The sequence below is a fragment of the Necator americanus genome, chromosome V, assembly GCF_031761385.1.
Source record: "Necator americanus strain Aroian chromosome V, whole genome shotgun sequence".
Taxonomy (NCBI): Eukaryota; Metazoa; Nematoda; class Chromadorea; order Rhabditida; family Ancylostomatidae; genus Necator; species Necator americanus.
In genome coordinates this window covers 37,074,914-37,099,191 of record NC_087375.1, presented here as the reverse complement: position 1 = coordinate 37,099,191, position 24,278 = coordinate 37,074,914, and the positions used below count along the sequence as shown (strand labels likewise).

At 41.0% G+C, this 24,278-nt stretch overlaps 2 protein-coding genes across 4 annotated transcripts; one reads left to right on the top strand and one right to left on the bottom strand.

Annotated features, from left to right (window-relative positions):
• Positions 1-16: 16 nt before the first annotated feature.
• Positions 17-24,278, bottom strand: RB195_016333 (uncharacterized protein; the record flags this gene model as incomplete). Of its 3 annotated transcripts, XM_064207443.1 has the most annotated exons (34): positions 17-290; positions 4,423-4,493; positions 4,886-5,034; positions 6,177-6,257; positions 6,852-7,011; positions 7,062-7,229; positions 8,443-8,588; positions 8,661-8,731; positions 8,788-8,887; positions 10,601-10,756; positions 10,811-10,895; positions 12,949-13,024; positions 14,438-14,481; positions 15,952-16,056; positions 16,153-16,292; positions 16,378-16,485; positions 18,419-18,598; positions 18,681-18,806; positions 18,892-18,960; positions 19,166-19,264; positions 19,340-19,427; positions 19,993-20,076; positions 20,277-20,425; positions 20,525-20,592; positions 20,642-20,818; positions 21,773-21,840; positions 22,007-22,081; positions 22,180-22,277; positions 22,340-22,416; positions 22,483-22,586; positions 22,738-22,848; positions 23,561-23,656; positions 23,814-23,910; positions 24,256-24,278. In XM_064207443.1, the coding sequence occupies 34 exons, from the start codon at positions 24,276-24,278 to the stop codon at positions 17-19; spliced, it is 3,723 nt and encodes a 1,240-aa protein (XP_064063322.1). The 3 variants fall into 3 exon arrangements, with proteins under 3 accessions (XP_064063322.1, XP_064063325.1, XP_064063323.1); XM_064207441.1 differs by lacking the exons at positions 17-290; positions 4,423-4,493; positions 4,886-5,034; ... (10 more) ...; positions 23,814-23,910; positions 24,256-24,278 and having other exon boundaries at positions 15,928-16,056; positions 23,561-23,641; XM_064207442.1 differs by lacking the exons at positions 14,438-14,481; positions 15,952-16,056; positions 16,153-16,292; ... (17 more) ...; positions 23,814-23,910; positions 24,256-24,278 and having other exon boundaries at positions 12,949-13,128.
• RB195_016334 (uncharacterized protein) lies at positions 17,603-17,821 on the top strand (the record flags this gene model as incomplete). Its single annotated transcript, XM_064207444.1, has 1 exon — positions 17,603-17,821. One exon carries the CDS (start codon positions 17,603-17,605, stop codon positions 17,819-17,821), a length of 219 nt encoding a protein of 72 aa, XP_064063324.1.

Sequence of the window (24,278 nt, the reverse complement as noted above, 5' to 3'; positions counted from 1 at the left end):
CACAGATGACACTATTCTACTCGTGCTTTGCTTTTCCCAAGAAAGAATTCCTCGTGAAAGCACTAAAGACTCGTACAAAAATGGCAGCCAATAGAAGCAGAACAACTAAAACTACAGCAATAACATCCAGATTGAAATAAATAATGGAATTCATTCGTGACCCTTCCACGTGAAGGACATCTAAGACACCATTGTCCACGGCAAAATTCGTCCATTTCACAAGGCGCTCTTCGGCCGAGAATGGTTTTTCTCGCATTAATTTTGAAAGTCGAAGCGCATTCTGCTTGTAGCTGAAATTCTCATTTACATTCAATCCTCGGGTCCGTTGTAAATGTGGAAATAGCGGATATGATTGCTTTTATCCCCTACCAGGTTGCTACGTGAATAGTCTCGCTCGACGTTTTGAATTAATTTCTAATTTCTAATTTCTGAGGAGTGAAATTTGCTCGAAAGTTTTATTTGTATTCTAGATGACATTACAAACATTTGTCAACGTAACTTCGAACTCGCTACCTTGAATGCGTGCAGGATAAGAATAAACGAGCCCGGTAATAAACTGACCGGAACTGAAATTTTAATTAAAGTTGTGGAGTGAAGCAACTATATGAAGTAGCAACTAACTTACATGACTTAATCAGCGGGCTGATGTCATCGTCTCACGCGATTACCCGCATCTTTGCCGTGATCTGCGTTCTTGAACTTAGCCCTGCCCAACTTTCTCGCTCTTCTGCGAGAGCTTTCACGGAATCAATCCATCCATCCAGTCTATATCCCGTGAAATCTTACGTTTTCAACCTCAACTGCCTATGCAAGCTTCAGGTCCTCTTTCACCACCTATGTCCGATCCGTTTTCGGCCAAGTGGCCTCTCCTGAAGCTTGAACCCGACAAACCCCTTAAAACTCGTTGAACAGGGCGATCCGCTGGTCTCCATAACATATGAGCACGTTCGAGCGTGGGTTGAGAATTTCGCAACAGGAGGTCGTAAGAGGGGTCTCGGAGCAGGAGTGTCGTAGTTCTTGTCAGAAGAGGAGGAAAATTTAGGGGAGCAAGGAAAGGCGAGGGGATGGTCGGTTTTGAATTAACACATATTGAGGGATGCAAAAATATTTTTCTTCTAGATTTTGCTGGTACAATTGCACACCTTTTGGTGCGGGACTTGTTTGGGCATTTGGGAGAATACTAGACAAAGAAGGACATCGAGACTAGGATAAATACGAGGGGTCGTCAGTACGGAGGCAAAAAATAGAGTTTAAAATGTACAAGGCGTTCTGAACTAAGCCTTACTTTAAAGTGAGTTTCGACAAGAAAATGGAAAATAGTGAGAGAGAGGGATCAAAACGAAATAGTATCCGGTATATACAATCAGCTATTAATTTGAGGACAAACCATCCAATAAAGAAGTAAATATAGCACATGAGGAATAATGTAATAGAAGTAGTCAGAAAATGCTCTTAGAATGCGTTCTGTTTCGGAATTGAACGTTTTTCTATTTTGCAAAAATGGGAGAATTCCGGCGGGAATCGAACTCCCAACCGTTTGTTTTCATTGTCGATGAATAAAATTGTGTGAACATCGTAGGAAATGGTGTGAAAATGGTTCTATGATGTTTTCTCCGTTGTTCTCCCTCGCAGCACTTTATACTAGTATCCGTTGTGGCAGTATTTATTAATATTAGCCATGTTATATATTTTTCATTTATTTATTGAGCTTCCATTTTGTTTCTTTAATTCTGTTTATTATAACTAATTTTTCGTCACTATGAGCGGTTGTACTAGAAAGAACGAGATGAGGGGGTCGTTTTCTTGGGAGTTTTTCCCAACTACACGCTTGACCCTGTATATGATCAAAGAAGCAAAGACGATTTTCTCTAGTCCACGAGTCAGGCATCCTTTCGTCCATCCATATTGAGCGGATGTTTTTGTCATCTCACGAATCCGAAAAAGGAGTAAGACATTTCAGCATTTCTGCGCTAATTTCGCCATCCCCACCAAATTTTCCGTTTCTTATCTTATATTTTGAATACAGACCAGAACCGCCGATTCGGTCAGTACTTCCTTGTTAACCGCATATGTCTGTGTATGAACGTGCTGGAGTTCAACACAGTTCAACACAACCATTCCATTGGTAGTGTTAAGGACTGGAGAACATCCTTTCATCGTGCCGCATTACTGCTTTAATAAACTCCTTGGTTGTTGTCCTCCCACGTTTTTTCAGACCCCTTCGCTATTGACTTTGTTATCGCGCTTCTGCTGCAGTTGACGATGCAGCATCCTTCTCAGACGCTTTTTTGGTTGGATTCACCAGTTCTGCGGGCGACACATACTTCCGAAGCAATAGAGCCAAGAGCGTTTCCCTTGCAGCCTGCAACGTTTGCTTTGTGAGGGAATCCGCATCGCGAGGCTTCTTTCTGGTCCGTACTCCAACATGAATAGACGGACATTGGCGGAAATTCGCTTTGCATTCTTCGTCTTTCAGACCCGCCATATCGATTTTCGGTTGAGGGCTAACTCCTCGATTCCTCTTGTGGAACCGTACCCTGAAACTGAGAAGAACTTCGACGGAGGATTGTTCCTTATAATTTAATCGAGCTGAAGTTTAAGAGTCCTCATCTTCCACTTGCGCTGTTGTTCAAGGATTAAAAAGGTTGACCACATGCCATATGAGCTGATGGCGTCCATGGTTCCTTTTAAACGTGGAGACGATGATGAGACCCGTCTGTTCACATAAGTCGACCAGACTGCCACCGCTGTCCGACGTGTGCTCCGCAGGATTTTCCTAGCATATCGGATTGTTGTTCGAGTACCATCTCCGAATTTGCTTCGATTCCGACAATGACCACCTGCTGGCTGGGTATTTTAGACATCAACGCATTGAATTCATCATAAAAGGCTCCCTTACTGTTGTCTCCAGTGGTTTCCGCAGGTGCGTGGGGCACATGTGATCCGAAGTCTACGTCCTCTCCCGCCGTCGTACAAACGCGCATTTAGACGACGTTGAGCTAGATTCCTCCACCAGGTTGTTGTAATCATTCATCCGTCCTCACAGACCAAGACACACTACAACGAAAAAATGTGTATATTCACCAAGAAAGTGGATACTTTCGAGAGATTTCAAAAACCTACAGTATCCTCCCGAATGGTATGGTAACAGCTTGCTGTCGAGCTAGTTGCTTTGTGTTTCCATTTAGTTGAATAGATACTGTGTAAGTGATAACTGTCCGAAAGAACCTGGGCTAAACGTTCGCGTACGTCACTGTTTTTTCACCGCCCGAAGGTTCATGTCTCCTTTCTGCTTCTTGTTCTTTTATGTAATACGATAATTCTGACCTTTTTAAGGAGAATTTTATTTAAAGCTATATGTATATAATTTGAGTACATAGCTTAGGGATTAGGAACCAAGGTTTTAAACCAATGATCTTTTTTTACTTCCCTGCTTTAGAGATAAAGAAACCAGTGAGCAATTACGTGAAATACTTGCGGAAGTCCAGTGAAGTGACTTACCCGCATTTGACGAGTGTGGTTACTAGAGCAAAACTTTACTCGAAGTCGGCGCTTACCGCATGTTAAAACCATTCCATTTCAAGTTCAATTGAGACATCAAAAAGATTTTATGTAGAACGGTCAACAAGCACATTGGAAAGTAGTCCCAAAAGTTCTCTTGGTCACCTTTCCTACGAATAAAAACGGTTCGCAAAGGGGCTATGTCAGATTTCATACTCTCAATCGCCGCTCGCACTTTTGAGGCAAGAATCGAGTCTTTTCTTGTAAGTGGAGTGTCGAGATTGAAGTGGGATTGTCAGATTGGCAACTAGAGATACGTGGACTTTCTACAATCGTGCTTTCCAATTTCTGTTTTAAGAAATGACGTATACTCAAACTCTCAGCTGATTAAATACCAGCAGCCTGTGCGGTCTCACACAAGTGCGTAAGCATGTATGTTACGATTCAGATCATTTCAGCTTACCAAGTGTCAGGTAAGAAAAAGAAGGAGATTTTTGCATGCTTTTGACAACATTTACAAAAGACATGTACAACTGTGTACATATCAGAGCGATAGATCGAGGTTTTCCAATGGTGATTTTTTGGCGAAGTAAAATTGCATAGGAGTTTCTTTGCTTTCCTATGTTAAATTCATCAATTCATCAATCAAGTGAGCGAAGCAAGTGCAACAGTTAATCGAATATATTCCCGACATTCAGGCCGGTAATTTGATAAATATTAGTGATGTGTTAAAACAATAATATGTTAGCTACAAAAATTAAAAAAAAACGGGAACGGGATGGACCACGCATGGTATTCATGAAGAGCGAATTCTAGATTCAAATTAACGTTTTCATATCGGATTCCATCATGCAATCACTTACGTTTCTACTCTTCATTTCTTAAAACCTCAAATCTGTTTATGTTAAAAACAAAACTTACCTCTCTTCGTTGAGGATTTCCTGGATGGCTCCTCTGATGGTATTTTCAGATAGATCCAGCTTCAGTATTACCTAAAGTGCAGTAAATTCTTCAACATTAGTCGACTATCCTTTTTTAACATGAAACTAATTCATAGCTGCATAGTTTTTAGGTCAAGATTCAAATGCATCCGTCGCGTTTCAACTATGATTCTGTAAATGATAACAACGGCGTTTCCAAACGAGAGATTCCACACTGCTTTAATAATTCTAAAGAACGTATGCTGTAGAATGGTCGAAAACGCAGCCAAGTAATCGATGGTAAAAAAGGGGTTTAGGATGCAGTCCTACCTCTTCATTCCCATGGACTTTGAAATTCCATATAAAATGAAATCAGAGAATTTTAGTGATACTCAACTAATGTTATCACTTTTGTCACTGTTAGCAGCCCTTTGGACTAGAGAAATGCAGCTGTATAACGAAACCTTGCCAACTCCTCGTTTCTCAGCATTCCTTCCATTCCGAAACTGATCAGCAAAAATTGGTATGACGACCACCGGAATTCCACCGAGGAGAGCTTCAGTCAAGCCGTTTATACCACCGTGCATAACAAATAATTTTACTTTAGGATGTGCTGAAATGCAAGAATTATACAATGTAGCAACACGTTTGTCACTAGCGTTTATCATGGTATCTGTGTAAAAAAAACTATTCACTACGTAGTGAACTGTTTGCAACAAGTCACGATTTACTTGATTTAAAGGCATCACCATAGCATAAGCATAGCCCACCGCACCACCCCACGAATCTGGGGTGGTGCGGTGGGCTATGCCTATACGGGGTCGTAGACGGCGATTCCATTCATTTCTTCGCAATTGCCGCAAAAAAAACGGCCCGGAAGATACGACTTCGAGCGTTCCGGCGCGTTATTTTCTACAACGAGTTTGATTGGAGCGCGCCAGCCTTGTGCATCTTCCGGACCGTTCTTTACGGCAATAGGAAGAAATGGACGGAATCACCCTTCTCTCCATAACTTACAACCCGTGTAAGAACTCTCCACCTGAAATCCACACGCGCCTAGGTCTGTCAGACGACTTCTGTTATCCGATGTTACTCCTGATCGCGGGATAGAGGCATTTTCCAAGCACATCGGACTGTTGTTTAATTCCCACCTTTGCATTCGCATCAAATCGGACAACTAGCGTCTGCTGGCTTGGTATCTTGGATACCAACGTATTGAGTTCATCATAAAAGGCATCCTTGTTGTAATCCTCTGAGGTCAGAGCATCTACGATTCAGTGCTTGAGAATCTGCAATCCCGCAATCGTACAAAGGAACATCTTGACGACGTTGAATCAAACCGCTTGACCACATTGTTGTAATCGTTCCTCACAGCTACTGCGCAACCTCCTAATTTCCGTTCAGTAGCATCACTGGATGGTGTAGTTGGCGATAGTGATGACGGAGCGGTCCCTGATGCTGTTTTCTGCAATGCAGCAATCGAGGCATGCAGATATCGCAGTAGTCTGGACAGACCGGCCTGCTGGAGTCCAATTTACAGCGTACAATTTCAGTTTTACGAGACGGATATTTGCTGCCAAAGATTCCATGCCTCCCTCAGGCATTTGACCTCTCAGGATATGAGCTCTGACATCGTAATAATCAGAGTTGTATATGCTTCCACGCAATAAGTCATACTGTAGTCAACAAGTCATCTACGGACAACATTCAACAATTGGCAGATATTTGCAGAAAAAGCATAAAAAAGTGGCGAACCTAGAATGTCCTTCTGTGGCAGCCATTCAGCGAGATGACAATTCGTGACACCTTCAAAAAAGGACTGCGTTGTTGTATCCTCTGAAAAAAGTGGAAACAGTGCCATAATATACTTTCTTAATGTTTATTCAAAATAGATCCATTTTGCGAATGCGTTATAAATGTCTAGAAATCCCAGTTGAATACATCCTGAAGATTAAACATCATCTTCAAATTGTGTTAATTACATTGATTCTATAAACATACTGCGTGACAAAAGACGGAGAGAAACCTCCGAAAACATCTTCTAAAACCGCATCACGTACGTATTACATATTCTAACCTCAATACTTCATCACATAGTCGGGTCAAAACCATGTGAAGCTCGGTGCAGCTGTGTGTGGCCAATGTGTAAAATCAGTGTTTTTATCCTCCCAGACAAGTTTATCGACCCCAGAGGAATGAAAGGCTTGGTGAGCACTAAGGCGGATCCGAACCTCCGATCAATCGTGCTGGTAGCGGGACCTCTAAGCGCTACACTACAGTTTTGGTTTTCTCTTTTTCTGTAATGACGAGAAGACAAATTTCCGTACCTATCAATTTTTCAGGATTCTTTTTCCTAAGCAATTGTATCAAAAATTCGAACAAAATTCAGCTAGAATGTTGACCAGGCGCAGTATTTACATTTACACCTACCCTTAGTGATCTTCAATATAAAGTGATAATCAGGCATTGATTTGATCACTTTAGCAAAACTCATTTTGACTTCCGTTGGAAACGCGTCGAATGGAGCGATAGTGCCCAATGAAACGACGATCACTCCTTTCTTGCCTTTACTCATTATCTCGGAAAATTTCTGGAAAACAGAATATAAAGGGTGCAGAGTTAAGAAACTGAGAAACACACCTCATCTAGTGGTTTAGGTGCACTAACGCCTAGGCCACCAATGTAGACAGTTTTATGTATGATCGGTCTTGGCAGATCAAACATCTCATCGGCATTAACGAAGCAGAGACTACTATTGGCAGCAATTTCGCGGACATTCGGGAAATTAGGATCGATTTTTCGGAATACCTGAAATGAATTGCTATAAAAAAGAGCGGTATTCTTGAAAGATTGGCAAAAAAGCTACCAAAGAGTAGAATGTTCATTACACTCATCGTGTAAAGAAAAAAAAAAACTTTTCGGAATATTTCAGTGATGAAAATGTTGTGGAATTATCTCCTAAATGACTTCTACTGTTACGGTCATCTCCACCAGAAGCATAGTTGGATCAAAGCGAACTGAAGCTTGGTCCAGTTACGTGAGTAAGGTGGTGGAGTTAGCGAGTGGAGTCGAGGCGCGAGGAAGGGTGTGAGTGCTCCACTCATCGCTGCCACTCGGATGAAGCTAGCAGTGGTCCTAACCCAACCGCTAGCTCCACCTCACCGCTTCGAACACTCCTGTACCAAGCTTCAGGTCGTTTTGATCCAACTATGTGAAAAGCACAGTTTCACCGCTTACTTAAAACATTAAAAGTACTGATGACAGTTTAATTAAAACCATTCTCCTCACTAAATGGCAGTTGCTTTGAGTCTGCTAACAAGAGAGCTTTGGTCCTCTTCGGTCTCTTAGGCATTTAAAGGCATTACTCCACGAATCTGAGGTGGTACAAATTTCAGGTGGAGTATTCGTATACCGGATCGTACATTAAGGGGAGGGGGTGATTCCATTCATTTTTTCCTAATTGCCGTAAAAAAACGGCCTGGAAGATACGGCTTCAGGCGTTCTGCCACTATTTTCTGCAAGGAGTTCGACTTTTTACTGCAATTCGTAATCGTTGAGGTTTTGAAACGCGTGTTGGCCTGCAGAATGAACTGCGTGGTCAGCCGAACTGGTCAAGTCAGTGTTTTTATCCTCCCAGACAAGTTTGGTACCAATTTATCGACCCCGGAGGGATGAAGGGCTTTGTTAGCACCAGGGCGGATTCAAACCATCGACTATGTGGCTGCAACGGACCTCTAACGACTGCGAGTGCGCAACACTCTCCCTTCTAATGCATTTAACCTTCAAAAAGTGAAATTATTTGTGCACACTAGTCATATTCGGTTGCAGTATTTCAAGGTTTTTAAGATGGAAAACAGCGTTGAACGTTGTCTTGAAAAATTCTACTTATGGCCCTCATGCATGCATTGTATGTAAGTTCAGAAAAAAATAAATGGAAGTACGCAGTCCCACCATTTTGGTACGATACTTTATTTTGAATTATTATATGATAAGTTCTTGAAGCATATTCCGCAATTTTGACCTCCGTTGTGATGTCGGTCCCCCATCGATGAACAAAAATCGTTCCAATGTACATGTAAAGATTAAAAGCCCTTTCTAAGAACGACATATTGTCGCCGTTGTCATTCTCTTCGATCGTCGGTACATACGAGGGGGGTGCAGGTACACCTGGAAAAAATCTCCGTCTTTCTTGGAACTTCTTGAACAGGAAGCGAGTTCACAGCTTTCTCTCTAACAAACCTAAATTGTAACTGACCGCATCCATAATCGGTGTAGTTGAAATCCACAACAGGTTCTTGATTCCAAGATATCTAAAGAATCATGTCCAAAAACTACATGGAATTTTATGTTGCACCCTCGATCTCACCTGATCACTCCTATTCCACAAAAGTCAATTTGCTCAGCGAACGCAACGTCAAATTTGTAGTTTCTTAGGTATTCCAGTTCGTCCCGACGAGCCATCAACGCTGAATACATCCTACAGCTTCCCATACTCCAAAAATGCTTTCTTTTCTAAATTTATATCGACCGAAGAGGGATCTCCAAGACAGTGTGGATTTTCTTAGCGAAAAAAAGAATCACTTAGGTGTTTTTGTAGTTAATCTCTAATCACTTCTCTTTAATTTAATTGATCTCTTTAATTCTTTTCGGCTAAGCCTTTTCCCTGCGGAGTGCTGGCATGAGATAAACATTGAAACTGATATTCACTATAACTCAGAGTCTGTAGTCTATTAAGAAGTTATTAAGTGATAATACACATCTTGGTTCAAATTTTTATTCATTTCCTCTTATTACCTTTCTTCTTTTAAGTTCCCTCCATGTGAAATACGCCTTTACGTTGGTACACTCTGTTTTTCATGCAGATCGCGGTTATAAAGGCTAGAAGAAATAACTCTTAAAATAAAACTTGGTTCAGTGTTTCACGCAATACCGTCATCAATTCCCCACAAGTTCATCAGTTTTTTTTTCACGATTTCGAGGAAGAGACTTCGTCAAAGGTGCACTACCATTTAAAGGCATCACTCCACGAACTCACTCTCTACATCACTTCCTCTGAGGTGGTGCGGATTTCAGGTGGAGTATTCGTATACGACATAGTAGATTATGGGGAGGAAAGTGATTCCGTCCATTTCTTCCTAATTGCCGTAAAAAACGGCCCGGAAGATACGGCTTCGGGCGTTCTGATGCACTTTTTTCTACAAGGAGCTCGACTGGAGCGCGCCAGCCTTGTGCGGCGAATTAGGAAGAAATGGACGGAATCACCTTCCTCTCCATAGTCTACTATTCCTTATAAGGATACTCCACCTGAAATCTGCACCACCTCAGATTCGTGGGGTAATGCCTTTAATCTTAAATCTTTCAATTGATAAATAAATGAAAGTCACGTTAAACAACTAGCACGCTGAACTGCTAGACAAATTTGACAATGCTAGACAATGCCAGACAAACGACCAACAGTCTATTCAATTTAATTGTGTCTTAATTTATTTTTATTAGAGAACACATCCCTTTACGGCTGCTATACTATTCAACAATAAAACGCACTAATTTCCTCAGAAGATTATAGTTGCGCAGTTGCGTACGCGGCTTCTCTTGCGCCGTTTCGAGCGCGTACGTAATTGCACCGCAACTACACTCGTGATTGATTCAGGACCCGACTATACGAAGCAAATGATAGGAAAAATATCCCTCGAAACCAAAATGACACCTAGTGAATATATCGATTCACATTGTTTCGAATAACAAACTAAAAAGCAATTCTCGGAGATTTTGAATGAGAATGCCACTGTAAAACAGAAAACGAGAGCAGCTATAGTCGGGTAAAAACGACATGAAACACCGACATTTGCGCAAGCGGCTGCGCTCAAAGCGGAGCGGTGGAGCGTAGCGGTTGGGATCGTGTAAGGATCCACGCTACCGCCACACACAGTTCACCATGGTCCCATCTCGATTCCAACCGCTGTCTCCACCGCACCGCTTCCGAGAGCGGCCGCTTGCGCAACGGTCCGTGCTTCATGTCATTTTGACCCATCTGTACGATAGCCAGGGTGTTAAATAACAGTTTTTGAGAACAACATCAAAATCAGATATCTAAATGCTTAAGAAGGAAAAGTTTCGAGTGGACTTCTCTCATACTAAGGTTTTGACTGCTACTATGTAGGAGAACAGCAACGTCTTACCTCTGCACATATCGGCAAGCGTATATTCGAAGGAAAGCCTATCAGCAAAGCCTAATCTCGTCTTATCCATCAGAACAAGTCCGGCGATGTCATCGTCGTATCTCGAACCGAAAAGAGAAATGAAAACTTTCGCATCCTTTGACATTTTTAGGTCACCTACAGATTAATAAAAATTTATCTGTAGATGTTTTAGAACATGGTTTCACCTACTAATATTTTTCATTCTCACAACTTTCGCATATTTCGTTCCGTTAAATCTGGACGTCTCCGACATGTACTCTGGTATAAACATGACCTAAAAATTACATTAAAATACTGTTAGGGAATGTAGCATTAATCAAAAATAAATTGGGAAGATCTTCAGACGTTTCTACAGAAATTCGTCTAAAAAATGTCTATGGCTGGTTTTAATTCTATTTTCACAATTATTTTTACTCAAACATCAATATCATTTATCTGAATTACTGTTAAAAAGAAAAGTTCACCCCCCTCTTCGACTGAACTCAGGCCAAAGAGGAGAATGAGATTGTTTCTCTTATTAAACTACCGCATCCATCCACAAAATCCAAAATTTGGGGTCCATATCGGAATCAAATCGACTTTGAGGAGAACACATTCCATACACAAAACAATTTGTCCAGCAATTCCTACACTGCTGCCTTAACAATTTCAGCAAATTTGTGTACTGATAGTTTTTTTTTGTTCACTGGTAAAAATAGAATATTTGTCTTTGTTGTAGAGGTAGTTCTTTGAAAAAATAAATCTTGAGGAATTCTTCACCACCCAATTTCTTAGCTTATTCATAGCTGTTGAGACTAATTGGGCGTACACTGATTTTAACGTGAGAAGCCAATTATCCATGTAATTACGATATTTGTTGCCGCTCTATTGATTTGCGACAACATGATGGAATTGGCAGCCTATAATTTAGATGTTTCCAAGGCTTCTACTTCCGTAGAACATTTCAGAGTCGTGTATACGACCCTGTTGTCTGTATGTTATTGGCACCTCTTACATGGTTTTAAAGTACTACTCTCCCTCTGTCTTTCTTCGCTCTGTAGCAATTCCTTAATTTGATTTGCTTTTTCAAGACGACACATTTCACATCGATTTTTCTGGAGGAAAACGGGTGACTTCTTCATGCCGCAGTAGAAAAATTGTTCCTTCTTTTTCATTTAGTGTGATGAGGATGAGCAACGAGTTGTTCCCCGGACCATTAATGAAAAGGCCGAGGAAGGAACTGATTGGAGGTTTAAAACATGTGGTGGTGCCCATGCGAAACATTAGATTGTTTAGATGAATATTCTTCTCTAATAAATGATAAGTTTTTTTTTCTCACATTCTGCTGCGTTCCAGTAAGGTGTTCCTAAAATAAGCTTTAAAAGGTCATCTCAAAAACTTTCACTTTCTGCAATTCAAACGATCTGAGAACTGTGACAACACAGCTGTCGCAAAAATGTCCAAGAAAAGCCTTTTTCGTTCGCTTTATCTGGCGGCAGACAAGGAACAATGTTGGAAACGTCACACAAAAGCTGGACAACATATTTCTGAAACGATTAAATTTCTTGGATTTGGTTAATTTGAAGTTTTGAACGATAGCTCGTTGTGAAGCAGAAAATACAAGGAGAAAGCATGAAGAACAACACACTCTACTTAACGCTGATGTAAACAAAACCAGCAATCTCGCAATGGAGACTTCTTCTGTCGTCTGTTCTACTCTCAAAAATTCGATGGGATTCATCTCTCAGTTTCACTCTGCTATAGCTATAATAGGAGCGTGGACAATTGCAATCAATCCAAAAGCATACGACAAAATTTTCTTCTTTCCTCTTGCTTATCGCTCATTTCGAAGCAGGACAGCAGGCAACTTTATACTTATATAAACTTATATAAAGTATATAGTTATATATAAACTTCATGAACTTGAGGAAGAGAACTTAGAGGACGTTGAGGAAGACTGAGCTGAAGCAGATAACAAGTTAACTTCAACTTATATGACGTTTGTCCAAGTGCACTTCTCAATAGTTACATAAGTATTTGATTGAAGATAACGTTCTTGGGGATTTTAGCGGTATTTTCGAGTAATTGATGCTAATAAAAAAAAGAAAAGATAATGACGTTGGTAGTACTGTTTGTTGGAGAAAAACGAACTGGCTACGCATGATGCTGACAGCGATAGCAAATAGGCTTCGTTGTGAATCAAAAAAAAAAAAACCAAATGAGTAAGCCTATAGTTTTTAATCCAACTCCCTCTTTTGAATAGTGGAAGCGAAAAAATAATACCAGCACTTATTAGCAATTTATTCCTCTACTAAATAAGGGAAGACTACAACTGGTTGTTCACCCACCACATCATGTCCAGCTCTCACCAGAGCATCGGCAATTCTTCCGTTAGATATTAGGTGACTGTAGCTTATCGAAGGACTATAGACGAGAATTTTTCCGGAATCAACATTTACGACCAACAGTAGCAGCCAAAATACTGGTAGTATCATAGCAGGATCCGCTCTAGTCATCCTTATCAACATTGAAGAACGCTGTTTACACAGAATCAATCGAACGTCGAACGATAAGAGGGTAATTCTTGGACTTGTAGTGATTTTGAGTGCTTGGAAACAGAGAGAAACGTCAAGGGAGAAAAAGCAAAAGGAAAAGCACTTTTGTCAAGGAGCAAAGGAACGACAAGAAGGATTAATCCATTGATTTGTAGATGATCGATTTAAAGTGAAGTATGTGTGTGTTGGTGAATCATATGTAAATAAACGAATTAGTTAAGGACTAGTTTGGAGAGCGCTCTCACTCACCACTGCAAATAATTCGTTGTGACAGAAAATTTCTTTTGTTAAAGGAAGTTTGTTTTTATGTGTTCTTTACAGTGTGCAGCCATCACTCTACAGTCATTGAGAGTTGTTTGATGTTAGAACCTGATGTATAAGATGTTCTTAAATCTTTCCTTGTGTAATTGAGATACAGGAGATTTCCATTCTTTGGAATTCTGGAATGTCCTTCAATGCCATGAGTGCTACATTAAGGACCCTCGAAACATAAGATGTTAAGATGTTGGACACATGATCCGTCTTGATATGAAGACCGTCGATCCGCTGCTTAGATTTCTTAACGAGATCACAGCAGTAACAAGTGTCGGCGTTTCCATTGACGATTTCATTGAAATACCTACTTGACTTGATCGGCAGCACGGTACCCGACACGGTTGTCCTCAATTTTGCTGAGGCATGTCGCCATCGTATATAGTTCTGCTCAACATTCTCGATCTGCAACGAGAGCCACAGAATCCCTCAATCAGTTCACTTTTCCATAGCCTGCGAGACTTCGGTGTTTTGCGTAGACTGCTTATCAACGCCGAGTGACCCGAACAAGACCTCAGGTCGACAATCACCGGCAGTTCAGCGTAACGAACACGAGTTGCTACAAAAGATCCCACGCTCCTTCTAGATATTTTACCTGTTCAGTTAGGTCTTTGTGATGTGCTGTACAACAGCACCTCCCTGCAACATCTTAGTAACTTCCGCAATATAACTGTGCACGTTATATGGCTCGATAGTGCCCAGAGTATATATTGAAACGCTTGATTGCATTTATTACAAGACTACATTTACATGAAACAGAACAGAACACGTATATATTCCCATACAAAAAGTCACGAATTAGCAGACATTTAACTCACTGAAATTGTACTTATCCGTTTATTAACACTAGTTGAAACCTCTTCAAAAGATCAAGGAGGATAGATTAGTGTCAAAAAAAGAACTGCTATCTCCAGAATCCATGAAGTTCAAACGGAAATAACTTCCTTCGAGACGTCCAAATAGCGATCACCTATCCGGTGAAATGTTGAATACGGAGCAAATAATGTGCTCCAACTAGAAACAACATGCACTACTTGTCAAATTATAATGCTTACAAACTAAAATGTTAAAGGACTGGCTGCTCGGCTCACACACTGGCGCGGAGCAATGAAGTAGGAAGACAATTACGAGAATATGAATATGAAATACGAAAAAAAAACATGTTCAAGTACAGCAGCAATAAAAACACCGGAGCAATTGCAAACCATCTAGCGGCTAGTACTACCGTGGAAAAACCGCGCGCATAACATAAAATGAACTCAATTTACAAAAAGATGTTCTTGCTGCATAGCTCCTCTACAAAAGAAATGAGGGCAAACGGTCCACATTCGCAGCTAATATTTGCCCAGTTATAGGGATATGACTAAATGAAGAGGATGCTGGCAGTCAAACTCGACAAATGTCATTTTAAGCGCTAGTTTTCTTCTTCACTATTCGGCTCTGTTCGGAGAAGCGACAGAACTACAGTTGTCAAGGTCCTCTTCTTCATATCAACACCTGTATGGACAACTATAACAGGAGTTGACCCGTAGTAGACCTCCGTCAGATACGTTTTATGAACTAAATTATGAACTAAAGCTTATACAGACTAGAACTAAGCTTGGGACAGGTAGAAAACAAAAGACAGTAAATTTGCTTTTGAAAGCGAAAAGTCCAAACACGCACGCCTTGTTTTCACTCGTAAGTTCCGCTGCCACTGTAAGTCCTAAGTTAACTGCATTGGATCAAATACTGCCCTCAAAGACAACAAACCACGAATTTGACGATGTCGGGACCTCTCCAGGAAATGATAGGGTTCGCGATGTAGATTACAAGAATGATCGTGATGAAGCTCATTCTCCTCCAATTGTCCCAAAACGTTATGGAAAACGGCTTTATTGACCGTTTCTGTCACTCTTGTACTCGCGTTGGTTTCCTCAGCACCTGCTTTTTCATTGGTGGTTTTACTGGTTTTTTTTTACTGATTTACATGGTTTTACTCGAACAGGCTGCAGAGGGAACCTCACTGTTTTTCGGACGCCCGCTACTCGACGCGTCCTCTGTACAAAAGTGACGCGTTCTAACGTATCTCGCGGAAAAGAAGCAGACAGTGAGACCGTTTTCCACGCCGTTTTTTAAAACGATTAGAGCATGAGCTTCATCACGCTTACACTATTAATCTACTAGGTGAGCTCTATATTTTCCTGGAGAGATCCTAACATTGTCAACTTCGTTGTATGCTTCCTTTAAGCTGACTTTCACTAATTCATGAGCTATTCAACTACTTTCAGATTGTAATAAAAATTCACTACGAGTCACAATTGCATCAACATGTAATGGTAAAGAGCAATATCGATCAAGGATAGGTGTGGAACGTTAAAACGAATCAGTGTCATATTGCGAGCCAAGAATTGAAGGTCTTAAATAGTCTTGACCTTTCGAATAGGTCATGATCACTATGCAGAGGACAATAACAAATATTCATGAAGATGTGGGGCAGTAGACCTTTGCTAGTGAGTCAGCACCAGCTGATCCAATAAGCGGTCGAGATGGGTGAAAAGCAACGCACGTAACGGAAGCATCGTATTTCTTCCGATGCGCCGATATTTCCTAAAATAATTTGTGATCTAAACTCACTAACTGGCTGAAGTACTTACTGGAGAGATTGAAAACAACAGAAATTTGAATGTAAATAGTGTTTTGTACCTGCAGACACACCCGCTTTTCCATATTCCACATTCTTAAGCTACCGTCATGGCTTCCAGATAAAAGATACAACCCATTAGGGTCTATCGCCAAGGAAGAGATTCCTTCTACATGAGCCACAGCACTGTGAGTTAGTTTACCTAAATAGTTTTAAAAAGGACAGATATATGTTACAGAAATTCAGATTCACTTTACATGCCACTCTTCAAAAACACGAAAACGTACCTGTATGATTATCAAAGTAGCGGATTCTCCTATCATCCCCAGCAGTGATGGTCAGAGGCATGGTAGGATGCGAGAGAATCCGAGTAATGCGACATCCAGGCACTACATCTTAACAGTTCGATTGTCTCAATTTTGCTGTATTTATTTTTATTAGATGTAGATACGAGATTGTTAATTGATTTTAATGGCTAACGTTTCGACAAATCACCTTCTTCAGACCCTGAAACGACTGAATGAATTCTCAATCTAAACGAGCAAATCTCTCAACAACTAAACAGGTAAACTCTAAGCCTACTTTCTCAACCACGATCGTCGCTACTGCATTAAATGCTCACCCTGGATTGGAGAAGCCCAATAGTGATCACTGATTAATCGCTCACGAAATCGAATGATTCGAATGTCTCACTCAAATCAGAAGAGGCATCCAAAATATGGCACGAGTTCCGCGTAGTCAAGAGACATTCACCTCTGCTAGCCAATAAAAAATATTAACAACCTCGTGTACAATCCATAAAAAATCATACGATATCTTACTATGCCGGGGTTCACTGAAAGTCGAATATTTTGATTGTCTCAAGTTTTGTTTCGCGTATATATTCGCGATTCTACAAAAGTGAAAGCACACTGATTTTTATAGAGAATTTTTCCCTGTCCCGGATTCACAGATTTTCCCACTAGAGGGATCACAGCTGGTTAGTCGCGAGACCACGTGGCGAGTACCCTGGTGGCAGATGGGGGGCTAATCGCGGACCAAAAGCGACCTTGTGCCTGCCTTGAGACGCAGGTGGATTCAGGGGATGGACTCCCTGTTTTTGCTGTGCCAGAACTGACTCAAAACATCGTTGCAACCAGCACGTCGGTCCGGCCAAAAGCCTGCAATCAAGTGACCGGAAGGTACAAGGGAGCCAGTTTGGAGCCGTCTCCAACAAATAAGCTCCACCTGTCCACTCCGGGAGAGCACAACGTTCTCCGAAAACTCATGTGGCTAGAGGCCTGCAACCTGTCCATGGGTTTTAAACTTATATGCGAAACACAGCAATAGAAAAGTCTCCTGATTCCGGAGGAAAGCCTGTTACAGTAGCGCCAGGAGAGGTTCAGGAAGATGACTCCTGGGGTTCCAGGAGTCATCTAGGCCACCGAAACGGGAAGGACTAAAATGTCGTTTGCAGTTATAACGTCCGTACGCTTGCATGAATGATGATCTGATGCGACCACTGAAGATCTGATGATGCAAGTCAGGAAGTTTAAGTGCGACGTTATCGGACTGACCGAGACGAGACGGAGCCAACCACTGAACTACGTGTATGATACTGGAGCAGAACTGTTCTTAGGAACATGCGACAGTAGAGAAGTTCTTGGAGTTGATGTCCTCCTCAACACGAGTATGGCAGTGAACATTGACTTTTCGAACAACTTACAACCCGAATCGGACGTTGACGGATGAGAAGATGTAGTTCCACACCAGCTTTGTCAATTTTCGTCGTTTACGCTCCAATATCAAGCTACAAAGAAGAAGGTGTCGAAGTTTTCAATATGCACCTGCAGAAATTCCACAAAGGAGGTCATACCTTCTATAGCGTCATAATTGGTTATTTCAACGCCAAAGTTGGACCCAGAAGAACGCCTGGAGAACTTCAACCCACCGCCTTCAATGGAATGAGCAGTGAGAGAGGCTTCCCGAGTTTATGATGACGACTAAGACCCTCCATGTTAACTCGCAATTCCAGGAGTCCTTCTCTCTACACTGTACGTGGAAGTCACCCGATGGAAGGTACCGTAATGAAATTGACCACATCATCGTCAGTAAAAGTTTTGCCTAACGGATGTCGCTGTTGTACTCGAGTTTTATTTGGGATCGGAAAATCGCCTTCTTCGAGGAAGAATTTTATTTCATACGGAGAGGAAAGAAAGCCGCGAAGTTCACTAAGCGAACTCCAAGAACCGTCATCGACTGGGAGCTCTTCGCTTCGCTTGTGGGATCACTATGAAAAATAAACTAGTATTGCTTACGAAACCCAAAAAGAATAGCAAGCAAACCTACCATCTCCAAAATCAAACGAGAGGATTGTTGTGCCAGTTTCGATATCGATTATGTTTGCAGTAGAAGATGTGTAAGCAGCCAGAAGTTGACTGGGCTCTGTCGACACGAAATCAACAGAAGTTGGAATTAAGCCAACAACGGGAGCTTCTAATGTTCGCAGCAGAGGCTCGCCAAAATTGCCTGTAAAAACGATAAAGAACATTTAATTTTTATACAGCATATTTACAACGTCCTATTGTATCAATTAAAAAAAAATGGATACCTGGTTCCCACAGCTTAATTGTACCATCTGAAGAGGCAGAAACTAAGCGGTTGTCAGATGAATGATAAGCTATCGACCATATCGAATCTTTATGACCTCGCAAACGTTCACTGAGCACCTTTGGATCTGAATGAGTTCTTATGAAAATTGCACTAAGCACCCGAATCAACAAGTGATAGCCAAAAAAAAGCCAAATTCTAAAAGGACTTACCATAGGCTTCGTAAGGATCACCTGTAGTGCTTGGAACGTTCCAACAACAGATAACTCCATCTCTTCCCCCTAAACGAATAGAATACACAAAAACGAACGCGAAGCAACACGAACTTTCCAGACCTGAGAAGAAAGCAGGATAGTATGTAAAATTTTGCATTTTTGGCGTTTCAACCAAAAAAAAAAACAAACACAGCACAGGAAAATGAAGTGAAAACCTATGATTTTAGTGCATGCAGGTCTGCAAAGAACAAAGGAAATAAGAAAATCATACCTGTGAACAAGTGGTCTCCAGTTGGGGAAAGATCAATACATAGCACAGGGCCCATGTGTCCACGAAATGTGTACACTGGCTCAATTTCAGAAGCGCCACCTAAACATACATAAAAGCTTATTATGAAATATAACGACATGACAGAAAATGCCACCGAGGTAGTCAACATGTTACCAGATTTTTCTTTGCCCATATCAAGATTCCACAGTTTTGCAGTACCATCTTCCCCAGCAGTAATCAAAACGGGTTCAACAGGATGGAACTAAAATAATCATAATACATAATCTTTCACTGTTGGAAAAATAAATATAGTCACAAAATTTGAAACTTTAAGGGAGCACACCGCACCAATAAGACGTAGTAAGGAAGTCCGCAGGAAAAGCTAGAGATGGGTTGTAGATTGCCAGATCCGTATTGGTCCCGCTCATCCCTCTCTAATTCTCGCGAGAAAAACTACGTGAGGAACGCTTTAGTTCCCACGAGTACGTAAGAATGCGCTTCTATGTGCACGTTCCAGTCCTCTCAGGATCCTATTCATTAGTTTTACTTCAATAAGCTGGTGAGAAGTTCACATCAATCTTCGAACCCGCAGGTGAATGCGGCGCGTTGCAATTCAAATAATCGTGAAAAGCGGCGTCTTCCACGTCGTCTTTTTTTACGATGATTAAGAAGAGATGAGCAGCACGGCACAAAAAATATACAACCCCATCTCTAACTTTTCTGCGGATTTCCTCAGTGCGTCAGATGCCTGGTATGCTGCCTTTGCAGCAGAGCTGTAGCTGAAAAAGCTAGTCTGAAAAAAATGAAATGACATTATTAAGGCGGACCTGCATTGCTCTAATTGAGTCAAGATGTGAACGTAGCGTCATTTTTACATTCCATTTAGCAGTTCGCAGGGATTCTTCATCGTCCTGAAAATAGCAAATCACGAGATGGAAATGGCCCAAAGAGAACAGAAATAGAACATAAGACAGGACTTGTAGAAAAGCAAATAAAGGAGTTGTCTTGCGAACAAAAACCTAAGTAGATCGAAGTATGAGAAACTGAAATCAGCAGAGAACAAATTCCAAAAGGAAATCCAGTGATAAGCGTAAAAGGGATGTGCACAAACCTCAACAATGAAGTCATCCTTGATGTCAATGTTTTCGTCCGGTGGTAATCCAAGAGCATCATTGAGATCCATATATTCTCCTCTTTTACCGCGCACTCCTGCCATAGGATTCCCAACGATTCCACTTCCTACGGACAGGACGGTGTCATCTGTTGAAAAAAAGCTCCTAATAATGACATATACGAAGTATTGATGAGAAACAAATACGGAAACTATAACAAATTAAGAGAAAAAAACCGTAAACCCACTCAAACTGTGTCTTTTTTCATCCGTCTCATCGGTGCTTCCCGAACTTCGTTTAATGCGTTTTTCACTTCTGAAAAGAAGTCTATTATGTGAGCGATCCTCATCTTGGCTACACTTACTTGTATTTCTCCTTCAGACGATCTATGACACCTTGGTCAGTTGCAGCCCATTCATCTCGACCAGTGGCACCACCAGACGACTGCTCATGAAGAAAATCGTCGAATTTCTCCAGAACATCAGCTGCTTCGGAGTCTAGCCCGCCGCGAGGTGCATTACGTTCGTCGGATTCAGAGTCACTGTTAAATTTTATATATATATATATATATTATATATATAATATATATATCAGTATTCAGCAAGCAAAACCATGAGCGTTTTCAGATCCAGATTTGGACCTTACCCACACATTGAACGAGTCCAGTGTCATTTAGAGGTCAATATGCAGAACAATTTCGAACAGTAGAGAACAGCAAACGGACCAAAGCTACTTGAACCTTGATCCACTTGCGTAAGCAGCGGCGCTCGAAGCAGCGCGGTGCAACTAGCGGCCGCAATTGGAACTACACACACTTTTCGATGAAGAGAGTGAACTTCACAGAGAATCCGAGTTTCACATTTAGGGTGAACTCGTGCGAAAAACTGTCATCAAACTATTGTTTCACTTGCACTAGGAATCACCTTAAGATGCTTTATAATATTGTTCTGAATAGGATAGCAAAGCGTGGAAAGTATTCAAATCTGAACATGTGATTAAACAAAACTCAGCACCAATATTTTTCAAGAAGCTCTAGTATAAGGTTAATTAGCAGAATGTAAACGACATTTCCACATCCACTTTCCATAATTTTTTTTTTGCAGCAAATAAATCAGTCATACGGGTTAAAATATATGTTTTTGAACACAGAAGAGAAGTGAATTGGTGACAATGTTCTCTTTCTAGCTAAGTGAACATCTAAATTTCTTGCTCAAATAATTAAAATCAATATCCTGCATAGAGTGAATTTCACCATCACTCAACTGGGCTCTTATTTCTGGACACTACATCCTCCTTTATTCTCTTAGTAACTTTAGCTTGAATGTCACAGATCTTCTAAGACCGATGTGTCTGCGGCTACGATTAATTTAGTTATTCAATTCCAGAAATAAGAGCGCGATTGAATGCTTCCTCTCTCCCCTTCCTCCTCGAACTACATTTTCCTCCGAAGCGGTAGCTGAAAATTGTGCCAAGATTTAAAAAAAAAGCATCCCACCTGTCTAAATCCTTCTTCTGAACAGCGGGAGTTTTCCCTGGAATCCTCTCATTGGACGGCCAGTCACCCTAAATTGTTGTCGATGGAAACTTAACAAACACGGTGTGAAAAGTATGTTGTAACTGATATCACTCGACCGCCGAAAAAAATTGTCTCGTGGAAAAGTAATAAGACAGTAATGGGTTTACATCCAAAGAGCTTGAAAAGTTACACGTTCAAGTCGCCTAGTACTACCTGAGGAATTAATCCCAAAAGATTTTTGACGCGGAAGGAACGCACGTCAAGGATCTGTTCGCTGTATCCAATTTCCTGAAAAAAGGATTGATGGCGTGCCTCGCAATAACCTTATAAGGACAGAACATTCACTTAGTTCCAAATTCAAGTAAACTGATCTTGATTGCAATTACCTGCAGATACTGTTTGAGCAACTGGCGACCTTGCTTCCATCCTAAAGCGCTACCTCCTTCAGCAACGTATGCGTCAACCTCATTTGGTATTACCACTTCTGATAAGCAACAAAGACAGTGTGTTTTCAAAAGTTCTGAAAATTTAATGAAACATACTTACCATTCGTTGTTTCGTTTTCTGCTTCATCGTATTCGGGTGGATCTTCACCATTATGCGTTAGTCGATAATTTTTAGCTCTAAACAGTTTTCAAAATTCTCTGAAACGGAAACATGACCAGAAAAATGAATTCAGTGAATCATGCCTTTCTTGCTTTAGACAATATTCCAACATTTTTATTCTTCTGATAAGGTCAGCTTTTAGATTTTCTTGGCCTTTCCGTTCGCCTTGCAAAAAGCTTATTCGCGCCTGGAAAAGAGATGATTGCAGAGAGAAGGAAGAGAGCAGTAGAACCTTGAGGAATCGAAATTATCAAGCGGTGGAGTTCCAACATAACAACATTTGTCACATCTAACTACAGATGTTACACTTTTTCAAATACTACCCAAACAAACCTAACCTGCATTTCAGCCCTTTCCATTTCCCATTTAGCCTTTTCCATTTCATATTTGCTCCATTCATGTTGCAAAAAGTGGAGTACCCCATGCATGGTGTATGGCGGTCGCCGGTTCTGAAAAGGCGATGAAAGGTGAGCTCAAAGATTAACAAGCTAACGATCTACTCCTAAGCAGGATTTTTCAAGATAGTTGATGCAGGAGCACAAGCTGTCCTGGACCCCCTTCACCTGAGGAGCTGGACCCTCCTCAAGTGAAGGGGGTCCAGTTCATGGGGAGCATGTCAAGAAATGAGGATGCCATCGCCAACCTCCCAAAAGGTCCTTTAGTCAACAGTAGAAAAGTAAAGGGATTCGGAGCACCGGCTCCGGCTATCGCATGTATGGTTATGGAGTTATATTGCCAGGAGAGAACGATTCAAGACAGCTAATAATTTGCGCACACATAATCTGGATGCATTAATTAAACTTAAATTTTGTGAGGAACTCAGCAAAATATTATTCATAGAAGCTAAAAGCGTTATCATTGAGCAACATGGTTCAGTTTAGGATACTTCGCAAGCCACATAATCTTGGAAGTCATGAAACATCGGCAAAGCATCAAAAATAAAGCAACGGAAAAACCAATCCAATTTATCAATTGAAACAAACGTTGTCCCATTTTGTTAAACAGGAATTAAGTGAAAGAAGAGTGAGAACTCTCATTTTACCCGATTTATTTCTTTTGACTAACGTTCTGTTGACTTTAATATAGTAATAAATTAGAGGAACATTCAGGGACTGCAGAAACCTCTAAGCACAATACTTGAACATAGTCGAACTCCATCACCTGTTCATCCTTCTGCTCACTCTGCTGTTGTTGGGCAATTCCGTTTCCGGATTGGCCATCTTCTGCCGTGCTTACCACCATCCCAAATCTATCTGACTGAAAACCATTTATTAGTATTCAAAGCAGTAATCTATCCGCCTATAAACACAAACACCAAGTTCACTCAAGGACGTTTTGCCTCAAACACTAACTAAAAGGAGGAAGTAAAATAGGACAGTGCGTATTTACATAAATACACGAGACAAAGGCAAACCTTTCGAATTTCTTTAGATAAGTTATGAAGTTCTTCTGTGTTTTGACAACCAAATGTTCTGTAAACAACAAATTGTTCCCTCACATAAGCATTAATGCTAAAATGTAATGCTACCAGCACGATAGACAGACGAAGACGGTCGATCACGCTATAGTTCAATAAAAAAACTATTATTTTGTAATACCGATCAAATGATTGAAAACATTAGCTTCTTCTGTCAACACTCAAAGGTTCACCGCTCAAGCACTCATGTCCACGCTTACGAACGAAAAGTACCGAACAACAGATGAAAGGAAAATGCGAAACAGTAAGTTGGACAAGGACAAGGAATCGTTAGAAGCACTGAGGCAATTGTCAGAAGCTCATAAAAAGAAGGACCATCCATAACTAATTCAGTGAATTCCAAGAAAATACTACATCCAAAAGCTTGGGAAAAACCCACGAGAGAGTGACGTCAACCGACAT